At 41.0% G+C, this 11,567-nt stretch overlaps 1 protein-coding gene across 1 annotated transcript in view; it reads right to left on the bottom strand.

Moving 5' to 3' along the window:
* The window catches only part of LOC104855535 (stimulated by retinoic acid gene 6 protein-like), a 52,827-nt gene that overhangs the window by 25,666 nt on the left and 15,594 nt on the right, over positions 1–11,567 (bottom strand). The window contains exons 4-6 of the mRNA XM_010614417.1: positions 10,395–10,525; positions 4,197–4,317; positions 2,079–2,124 (exon numbers count right to left, since the gene is read on the bottom strand). Coding sequence (XP_010612719.1) covers positions 2,079–2,124; positions 4,197–4,317; positions 10,395–10,525 — 298 coding nt within the window. The remainder of the gene's footprint in view (positions 1–2,078; positions 2,125–4,196; positions 4,318–10,394; positions 10,526–11,567) is intronic.

The raw sequence follows: 11,567 nt of genomic DNA, 5'->3' as shown, positions 1-11,567 counted from the left end.
TTTTTTTTTTTTTTTTTTTTTTTTTTTGGTACCGGGAATTGAACTTGGGTCCTTGCGCTTGCAAGGCAGGCCACCAAACCGCTGAGCTAAATCCCTGGCCAATTTTTTTCTGATTAGGAAATTAAATACTCCTTTTGAGATATATGAGTGAGACACTGAGAGACAGAGGTAAGTAGACAGAAGGAGGTGGGGAAGGAGAAAGGAAGAGGAAGAAACAGAGAACAGAGGGGAAGGGAGGAAGGAAGGAAGGAAGGAAGAGAGGGAGGGAGGGAGGGAGGGAGAGAGAAAAGGAAGGGAGGGAGGAAAGGAGGAAGGGAAGGAGCGAGGGACCAACCAATAATTGCCATAAGATTGAGAGCAGCTCAAGCTGATGGAAAAGAGTAACAAGTCTCTCAAGATGGTATTTATGATCTTTCTGTGTTATCAGTTTCATTTTGAAAATGCTTTTTAGGGCCGGGGATTTAGGTCAGTGGTTCTGCCACCTGCCTCATAAGTACAAGGACCTGAGTTCAATCCCCGGTACCAAAAAAAATAAATAAATAAATAAAATAAAAAGAAAATGCTTTTTAAAAATCATTTTAAGACACAATATTGTGACTAATCTTTCACATTTACCGATTGCTTCACATTTCCACAGTCACAGTTCTCCCCAGGACAGATCAGTCTGATGTTGTGATGTGATACAGGGTAGATACCTGCTGAGAACTGGGGGCTCCTGTTCTCCCTTCTTCCCTTCCAGCATGTGCTCTGGCTTAGCTTCGATCACTGTTAATATTTCAGTACCTTTCATCTATATTTTCATCTACATACTTTATAAATGGGGACTTCACCAAACACAAAGGTCTGCTTATATTATAATCATTTCCCCACTTGGTTATAAACAATTTGCAAGCACCAATTTTAATGCTATATCACACTGCATTATTTAGATGAACCAAACTTTATTGAAACTTTCCCCTAATGATTGGCATTTTAGATTCTTCCTAGTGTTTCATTTTAAAAAATAATGTTTCAGTGAAGACTTCTGAAAACAAGAGGTCAAGTCTCTTTTCCTCAGTCTGGATTCACTTCCTGTGGTTTTTAACTGGTAAATCACATTACCCTTGAGCCTCACCTTTTGACCAATGGAGCAGGGACAGCATTAACACTGTTCAGAAGCTGTTTTGAGGACTTCATGGTTAATGACAAAGACAAAGCCTAGTGCACAGCAGGTCTTAATGTTGGTGACTCTGAATAATGTAAAAGAAAGATCCTACCTTCTCCAACTAACCATGAATGTCTTCTATTTACAGAGCCCTTCTGGAGAGTGACAGATCTCTAAGGTGCCAAAGGAAATGCTGTGATCTAGACTCTCAGGCCTCCTGGTTGGAGTGGGCGTCTCGCTGGGCAGAGGTCTGCCAGATACATACTTTCAATCCCACATGGAGGGAAGACCCAGCCTCAGCCTTCTTTCCAAATGGACTCCAGCAGACTCCCTATATCATATCCCTTTAATCCTCCCATTAATGAGCTTGGGAAAGGGTTGACAAGGCCCCAGTGGGTTCCAGGCCCAGGGGACCTTCTTGGGCCCACTAATCTGCCTAGTATCTCTACTGGGCACAGTGTGAGACCCCTTTTTCATTTTACTTCTTTTCCTGAGGTCCAGGATGAAAGAGATGAACCAGCTTCCATCAACTTTGGGAATGATAATGTATGGCCAAGTTAGAAGGCTTAATTTTCCCATTTTATAGAAAGAGAACTCAGGCTACACAAAGCAGACAGAAATAGGCTTCAGAGTCAGCCAGACTTAACCTCAATTTCCAACTCTACAGTTTCCTATGAGTTGTGAATATTTAGTAGACCTGGGCCTCAATGTGCACCCTTTAAAGTAGGTGAGCTGAACTTCCCATGTGGTGGGGCTGCTGCTGTGTAAAGGGGCTCCTTGATGAGCATCAAGTACTACCCAAACTGGAGCATCTTCAGCAGCTCCATGAGGAAACTAAGGCTCAGAGAGGGATAGAGGCTTGTCCAAGGTCACATTGCAGCTTGGTCATGTTGACGGGATTAAACATCCTAAAGAAAGGTCAGCAAGTACTCACCTGACCATGGGGACACTGTGAGATTTGAAGAACAGTGACAGCAAACCTACAGGAACAGAGACATAGTTTGGAGTTCTTGCTTCCCTCCCAGCATGATCCCACAAGCAGATGCTATGAAAACAGCCCAGGTCCCGCTGGCCTGGACTTCCCCTCCCTCCCTGCACTCCTTGGGAAGGCTGGCTCCCTCCCAAGTTGGGCTCATGACAAAGTAAGTGCACACTAAGTTCACTTAATGTGTCCTAATAGAGCAAACAATCTCAGAAGCTTCGTGGGCACAGGAGGAAGATTTATGAAGCTCATCCACCCTCCCCACATCATTCAGGTGGGACATAGAAGACAAAGGATGTGTCCAGAGTCACACACAGACACACTGGACACACGGACACACTGGTGGAGTCAGCACCAAGATCCCAGTCTCCTGACTCTATGGCCTAGGGAGACTCTTTCTGCCTCTTCACAACTGCTCTGAAGTCATGAGTCTCAGGACTTTACCCCATTCAATGCACTTTCCTGGTCATGTTCAAAATTAGTCCTCATGCTCCCACAGTACCCTAGCCACCAAGTAATTCCCACCACCTCTTCTTGCTGGGTCAGAGCCTGTCAGAAGCTCATGGAAGAGGTCCTCCATGTCTAACCCTGATACTTTCTGTTTAAATTTCTAAGGAGCACATTGATGAAACTTTGGGATTGTTGCTCCTGCTGTGTCAGTAGCTCGTGAGCCCCTGCTGGTCATTGGTCATCCCTGACAGATGGGGCCAAAGGACCCTTGCTCACAGAAAATGCCGGACAAAAGAGGCAGCCTCACCAAGGGAGTTGGGGGCAAATAAATGAGCCTCCAGGGCCAGAGAGTGGAATTGTTCCTCAGTCAACAATTGTCCCTTGATGCTAGCTCAATGCCAGGTCTTGCAACATGAAGGCGAAGCAGCTTTCGATCTGGTGGGAGCCATAGTCCATGATCAAACAATAAGTGAATGTTTAAACTTAAAAATATGTATTAAATATATATTACAATAAAAGACACACTGCTATTAATCCTCCTCAAAATCCTCTCTCCTGTGCCTTAAACACATTTATCCTATCAATATTGCCACTTTCTGAAGCAGTTCTGGTCTGGAAATTCTCTTTTGTGAGTGTCTTTAGTTGAGCTGTTGTGGCTGCCACTGTGTCCTGAATTGATTCAAAATATTTACCTTTCATGTTCATTTTGATTTTGGAGAAGAGCTGGAAGTCATATAAGGCCAGATCTGGTGCATATGGTGAAAGAGTGTACACTGTAATGTTATTACAGGACTGCTTTTTGTTGGATGGCACTTGGCAAAAGCATTCGCTGTATTTTTGATCACTCCTCATAAAGACACTTACACGAGAGCTTCCAGAACTGCTTCAGAAAGTGACAAAGAAATCCAAGTGTGATGGTCATGCCTATTATCCCAGCACTCAGGAGGCTGAGGCAGAATGATCATTGTGAGCTTAAGGCCAGCCTGGACTACATGGTGAGAACTTGTCTCAAAAAAAAAAAAAAATAGGCAAGAAGGATGGGATAAGTGTGTTTGAAGTGAAGGCTGAAGAAAGGATTAATAGAAGTGGATTTTTTACTATAATACATTTTTAAAATTCAGACACACACCATGTATTTTGATCACACTTCGTATTAGTTTCATTTGGTTGGAGGTGTGTATTGACCCTGTTGAGGTCTGGAGAGAGTGAGGAAGAGACCAGGCTGGGATGGTCCTGAATGCCAACCAAAGACACATGAACTTTCTCTGAGGGTCCCGAGAGAAAACACGATAGTGTTAAGAGGAAGCATCAGACAAGTTTCTACTTCCCCCAGTGGGACCCTCAGCAGTTTACAGAAATAATTTCCTAAATCCCTCATTTTGGGGGATACTCTAATCATGAACTGTCTTGTGAGGCAGACAGAATGCTGACCTTCAGAAGCCTCAAATGCATTCCAAGAAGGCACTACAATGGGACTGTGGACAAGTCACCCCATGCTCCCTGGGCTCAGCTCTGGGCAAAGGTTTTCCAAGGGAAGTTCATAGATCACCACACACCCCTTGTTGAGGGTTCCACCACAGCCAAAGGAGTTGGGGAAGGCGAGCCGACGGTGTCACCTACCAGAGGAGGGAGTAGCTGAAGCCGAGGAGGGAGCTGACCAGGCGGAACTCTGAGGAGAGGCAGGCAAAGAAGGGGAAGTGGGACAGGCCAACTTCGAAACCTCCAATCAGAAGCACGAAGGCTGAAGAGACAAGAACAGGGAAGCTGTGAATTCCTCTCCTCACCTGTCTTGGAGGAGGCCCAGGGAAGCTGGGGGAGTTTCTTGATGACCTTGAGCCAGGGACCTCAGCACCAAGTGAGAGGAGTGAAGAGGCTCCAGTTCAAGCCAAAGAGGAATGCAGCAGTGTCATTCATTCCTTCCTGCTTGAGGGCCTCCCTAGTCTTTATTCTATCCAGGGCCTAGGCCTGCAGTTGAGATAAAGAAGACTTATCCTTACACTTGAGTGTGGGAAGCCAGCCATAGCCCACTGGCTTTTTGAAAGACAACATTTGTTCCTTTTTAAGGACTGCACATGTTAAACTTGTTTTGACCCTGCACGGGAGAAACACGGACAGCCAAAGATCTGTAGGAGTCAGGTGTTGTTAACTCCATTTTGTTATGTTAAAGATCTGATGTTATCTATAGGAGCAGGTATTGAGGTTACTATGGTAATCCTAGCCCATAATAGTTCGGTCTTTTCCTTTAAAAGGCTGATGCCTGCCTGCAATAAACGTCGCCTTGATCAGACTCTTGTCTTGGCGTCCTTCCTTTCTCTCTGCCCCATCTCCACCCCGCTGCTCTTTCAGGTTTGAGGCACTGCAGGACAGTGCTCTGCGTCGCCTGTTCTGTTCGCGACACTTGAGTAGCTCACAGTTGGACAGGTGGAGACAGACCACAGAAATGAGCAGGTAAAATGTGCTGGGAGGGAAGTGCACCATTAGCAACAGAGAAGTGATATGCTGTGTGTACCATAGTGTACTCTCCCTATAAGACAATAATCCTGCTGATCCTGCCACTAATTAGCTCTCAGGTGGCCTAACAGAACTAGGAAAATCTTCATGCAAGGTGACCTTTACTAAGTGTCCACTTTGAGCTGGGTCCTGGGCCATACACTAAGCACAGGAGGGACAAACCACATTCTTGCCTAGAGACAATGACAATCCAATGGCCAAGTCAGTGGTGGGAAATATACCACAACAGGGTTACATTCAACCTGTCATGGGGCACAGAAGAGCAAGCTGTGGGTCAGGTGATCAGGGGAGGCTTCCTAGAGGTGCTGACTTTTACAAGGCAATACCATAAAAGCAGGAGTTTGTTAAGATGGAGAGAAGTAAGGAGGGAAGGACCTTTCTCACTGGAAGGATAGATGATGGGTTGTGGCTGGCCAGTGTTTGGTGGTAGGAGAGACCAAAAAGTAATTGGTGTGAGAATAGCAGACACAGTGACAGTGTCTTCATCTCCCTGAACACCGCCCACCAGCAAAAAGCAGGTCAAGCAACTATGAACACCATAGGTCTAGATTCCAAGACCCGTTTGATAGCAACTTGTGAGTAGAGGAAGCAAAGGGAAGGTGAGAGGGTGACAAAAGGTCTGAGAACTGAAGAACTCAAATGTCCTGTAGGGACAGGCGGTCATAGCCAGGAAAAAGAATGAAAATAAGATCTCATTAAGCTTTATTAAAGAAATTAATGGGAAATCTTATTAAAGGCAGCTTTTTGCCTTCACAGTTAGACTGCAGCAATTAGAAAGACAAAAGTAAAGAGAGAAGCCAGAGCTAGGAAGGGGCCAAGTAACAAAATTAACATAAGAATTTGGCTGAAAGAATGGACAAGCACAACAGGGATGTAGCCAGGTGCCTGAAAGGCCAAGGTAACCAGCCTCCTCACGCACCTCTGATAAAAAGAGGACATAAGAAGCAGCCACATAAGGAACCTTATCTAATATATAAAATACACATGTGTCTTTTACTTAATCATTGACTCTAAATTACCGTTCTATAAGGCTCCCCATACATACACTTATCCATCACAAAGGGACAGGAAGAAATCAGACAGCCAGAAAGAACATAGATAGAGATGCCTAGAAGTGCTGAGGCTAGGATCAAAGACAGCCAGAGAGCCAATTAGATGGGGATGACTTCTAGGTGCCCACATGGTAGATGGGAGAAAACACTAGTCCTAAATAAAAGAGGTGGGGACAAAAATCCACAGGCATTCATTTCTGATGCCCCCGACTCTTTCAGAGTAGTTGTCTATCTTCCTTTTTTTTCTGTATTTTTCCAAATAAACCATCTTCTTTTATTTCAAACTCTGCCTCTTTAATTCATTACTGAAGCTGAGAGTTTACAATTCCAGTACTTGTGTGTTCCAAACTAGGAGTGGTGTGTACATCTCACTCTGCCACAAAAGTCCCAGAGACATTAACTGGAAACTGGGACTGAAAGTAGGCAAGGCATGAAGGCTGTGATGCATAGGTGGTTGTGAGCAGATCTCAGTAAGGGCTCAAGAGCCTAGAGTCATCTGGGCCCAGGAACTGACTACACTAAAAATAAGAACATGAAAAGGTGCTTAGCATCATTAGTCATTAGATAAACACGAGTCAGGACAATAAGATAACACTTCATACCCACTAAGAGGGCTGAAATAACAACACCAAAAGGGCCGGGGATTGGCTCAGTAGTTCCGCTGCCTGCCTTGCAAATGCAAGGGCCCAAGTTCGATCCCCAGTACCAAAATACAAAAACAAAAACAACAAAAAATGTTGGCTAGGATATAGAGAATTGGGGAATGCAAAAATAACAAAGGTCCATTTACCGTGGAGAACAATACAGTACCTCAAAACTTAACACAGTTTTGACCTAGTAAGTAACTCCATTGCTAGGTATATAATATAAACAAAAGAAGTAAAAACAGGGAGTTGGACAGATAACTGGTACTCAAATGTTCATTGCAACGTTACTTACAATAGCCAAAAGATTAAAACAATACAAGCGCTTACCAACAGTTGAATGGATTGACACACTGTGGTACACACTTACAATGGAGTACTATTTGGTCATAAAAGGGACTAAATTCTGATGCATGCTACAACGTGGATGACCCTTGGAAATGTTATACTAAATGAAACAAGCCAGACTCAAAGGGTCAAATACTGTAGGATTCCACTTAAAAGAAATGTCTAAAATAGTCAAATCCATAGAGATGTAAAGCAAATTAGAGGTTACCAGGGACTAGGAGGAGAAAGGGAAAAAGAGTTACTGCTTTCTGGCTAGAATTTAAGTTTGGGGGGATGAAGTGGTTTTGGAAATAAATATTTGCAGTGATTAGATTGTACAACATTGTAAATATAACTAAAATTACTAGGTTGTGTACTTAAAATGTTTTATGTTATATATATTTTACCACCATAAAATACTCTTTTAGTACCCCAATTAGCTTGGGACAACTTTAATAAACTAACAAATGTGTAAATGGAATTCTCACATGGGAAAGGAAGAAGAAAAATGTTTCAAGGAATAATGGCCAATTTTTTTCTAAATCTGAGGAAAATTAAAACGCAGAGATCCATTCAGTAAAATCCAAGCACAAGAAACATGTAAAAAATCGCTCCAAAGCACGTTATAATTGCTCAAGGTCAGTGTTATGAAAAAAGCAGGTTTTCCATTTTCAAACAAGGATGCTTGATCTGATTATTTGTATTTAACATTGTACTGGAGGTTCTACCCTGTGTAATTAGGCAAGAAAAAGAAATAAAAATTGCCTATATTGGAAAGGAAGAAACAAAACCGCCCTCCCCCCTTTTTTTTAAGATAATAGGATTTTCTATGTAGGAAATACATAGAATATGCAAAAAAAAAAGCTACTTGAAGTAATAAATGAGTTTAGCCATGTGTTAGCAATGAACGATCAAAATTAAAACAGAAAATAGATATAAATTTGACAAAAGATAAACTACAAAATATTGCTGAGAGAAATTAAAAGAACTCTGAATGGAGAGATACATTGTGTTAATGGATCAGAAGAGGAAATATTATTAAAATGATAAATCTTCCCAAACTGGACTACAAATTCGATACAATAACAATCAAAATCTCATCATTTTTTAGTTGAAGTTGGGAAATTTAGTCTAAAATTCATCTAGAAATGCAAAAGACCTAGAATAAAAAAAATAACTTTGAAAGTAACATAGTTTTTAAAAAAGTAACACAGTTGAAGGACAAATATCACCTGATTTCAGGACTTATTATAAATCTATTATAATCAAGACTATGGCACTGGTGTAAAGAGAGACAAACAGATCAATGGAACAGAATGAAAAGTCCCAAAATAGAACCACACCTATGTAGTCACTTTGTTTTCAAAGAAAGTACAAAAGCAATCAGTGGACAAAGGACAGGTTTTTGTAGCAAATAGTTCTGAAATACATTTATTTGGCTATCCAAAGCATATAAGAACTTCAACTTACATTTCACACTAATGCAAAAAAAAAAAAAAAAACCTTGAAATGTATCACACATATAAATGTAAAGCTTAAGATTATAACAGATCTTTAAAAACCATAGAAGAAAATCTACTAGAACTCAGCTAAGGCAAGGTTTTCTTATATGATGCATAAAATGATCTATAAAATAAAAACATTAGTAAATTGAGTTTTATCAAAATTAAAGATGTTAGCCTTTTGAAAGTCTGTTAGGAAATGAAAGTACAAGTCATGGACTGGGAGAAAATACACACAATTCAATTAATATACCTGACAATGTACTTATACCTAAAATATATTTTTTTAAAACTCTCTTTAAATGCAATTTTTAAAATCCAGTTTTTTGTGTGTGGTTTTTTTGTTTGTTTGTTTTGTTTTTGTTTTAAGACAGGGTCTCACTATGTAGTTGAGACTGACCTGGAACTCACTATGGCTGGTCTCAAACTCACAGCAATCCTCTTGTCTCAGCCTCCTGAGTGCTGGGATTAAAGGCTTGTGCCACCACACTGGTTTAAAATCCAGTTTTTGAAAATAGGTAAACAATCTGAACTTGCATTTCACCAAAGAAGTCATAAGAATAGCAAACAGATAGAAATATGCTCAACATCATAGTTGTTATGAAAATGCAAAACAATACCATTACACACCTCTCAGAAGGCCTAAAATTAAAGACTGATCATACCGTGTGTTGTCAAGGATGTGAAAAAAAGTGGAACTCTTCTACTTACTCTTCTAGTAATCTAAAAATGATGCAATGACCTTGGGAAAGCAGTTTGAGTTTTTTTTAAAAAGCATTTTCTACTAGATAATCTACATAACCCAGGAATTCCATTCATGGGCATTTACCAAGAAAAATGGAAGCAAAGGTGCATATCAAGACTTGTACATAGGGCTGGGGTTTTAGCTCAGTGGTTCTGCCACCTGCTTCGCAAGCACAAGGTCGTGAGTTCAATCCCTGGTACCAAAACCAAAATCAAAACAAACAAACAAAAACCTTACAAGACCTGTACATAAATGTCCATAGCAGCTTCATTTGCAATAGCCAGGTTGTGGGAATAAACTAGGTATCCATCAAGAGTTGAATGAATAAGCAGGGCTGGGGATTTATTTAGCTCAGTGGTGCCACCTCCTGCCTCACAAGCACAATGTCCTGAGTTCAATCCCCGGTACCAAAAAAAAAGAGTTGAATGAATAAGCAAAGTGTTAAGTAGCAGAATGCTCCCCAGCAATAAAAAGATTAATTACTGACACATACTAAATATATATAAATCTCAAAATAATTATGCTGAATGAAGCCAGAAGTCTTTCCCAATGACAACATCAAAAGAAAACTGAGGACAGCCTGTGTGATTCCATTTATATAAAATCTTGGAAAATGCAAAGTACTCAGATCAATGATTGGCTAGAGATGGAGTAGTAACAGGAGATGGCAGAAAAGTAGAGATTACAAAGGGGAATAAAGAAATTTTTGAGGTTCACTATCTTGATTATAGCAATGGTTTCATGGGTATAAATATTTGTCAACACTTCTCAAGTTGTATATTTCTAATGTGCGATGATGTATCATTTTAGTTTTAATTTACATGTTCTTAAAGACTAATGAAACATTGGTACACATTGGATCACTTAGGCTTGTAGCCCATGAGAGGGAACTGGGCTGGATCAAGAGGTCTGGAATTGTAGAAGAGATCATGCGTGCAGTTTACAAAGTTTACCACTGATTCCAGAGAATCCCATGGTCTCTGATAGCAAGAATTCCCATGGTGACATTCCCAACAGGTGTGAGGCAGCCCTAGTACCTTGGGTCCACTGCGGGACCTGCAGGGGCTGGTAGCCTTCAGAGAACAAGAACATGACCTTATTGGCTGTGGCCCCAAAGGCAACTCCATACGACCATCGGTTACTAAAAGTTCCCACGAAGTCCAGAGGCCTGTAGACAACAGAAACAGCTCGTGAGGGCAGAGGATGACTGTGAGACGTCATTTCCACAGATCATTTCCAAAATAGCTTTCGCAACTGGAGGAGGAATTACTGGATGGTGAACTATTTTATTGCAACTGAAGTCTTTTGCTGGGCTTGGAGCTAGCTATGGATTTAGGGTACTGAAGTGAAGAAGACAAATTTTTTTCCCCTGGGGGAGCTCCACATCTAGTAGGGGATGCAGCCAAGATGCTAGTAGCTATAACACAAGGCAAAAAAACAAAAACCCAGCAGATACAAGAACATTCTGATCTTCATGCTATCTTTGAAAAACAAAAGAGGAAGCCAAGCATGGTGGCACACACCTGCAATTTCAGCACTCCTTTTAAGGCAAGAAGATTGCAAGTTTGAGCCTGCCTAGGAAACTTAGCAAGATCTTGTCTCAAAAATATAAAGACCAGATATGTAACACAATGTTAAGACCTTGAGTTCATCTCCAGTATTGAAAAAAAAACCAAGAGATGAAATTTCCATGTGAAAGATGCCTTTCAACATAGAGGGAAAATAATATTCTTATTATCAAGGATGGGAAGTTAAGATTGAGAATTCTGCACAGATCTTATTAAAATAATTTATCCTCTAGTCTCTCCATATCATTCAATTACTTTTCCACTACTTATATTTTTTGTCTACTTCAATACATACAAGTTTAACTTTAACTGCATCTTTGGATCTTCATTTCTTTATGAGGGTATCTGTGTCATGTAAAACTTACAGTAAATACAGTTGTATGCTTTTCTCCTGCAGACCTGCTTTATGTTGATTTAATTCTCAGGTGTAACTGGAAAACCCTAAGAGGTCAGAGGTGAAATTTTACCCTCCCTCTGTGAGCATGACTTCCTGATCACAATGGACTGGGCCATGGGTCACCACCTGACTTTGGTTAAGCCAGACAAATACTTAGTCTTCTATTTTGGGTTTGTGAGCCAGCTAGCTGTTAAAGATCTGGTCTGCAAAATTACACCACAGGGGGATCAGAGTCAATGCTAGAG

The sequence above is a fragment of the Fukomys damarensis genome, unplaced genomic scaffold (assembly GCF_012274545.1).
Source record: "Fukomys damarensis isolate Sample0158 unplaced genomic scaffold, DMR_v1.0_HiC HiC_scaffold_36, whole genome shotgun sequence".
Taxonomy (NCBI): domain Eukaryota; kingdom Metazoa; phylum Chordata; class Mammalia; order Rodentia; family Bathyergidae; genus Fukomys; species Fukomys damarensis.
The sequence above is the reverse complement of the archived record's forward strand: the minus strand, read 5'-3'. Positions and strand labels throughout refer to the sequence as shown.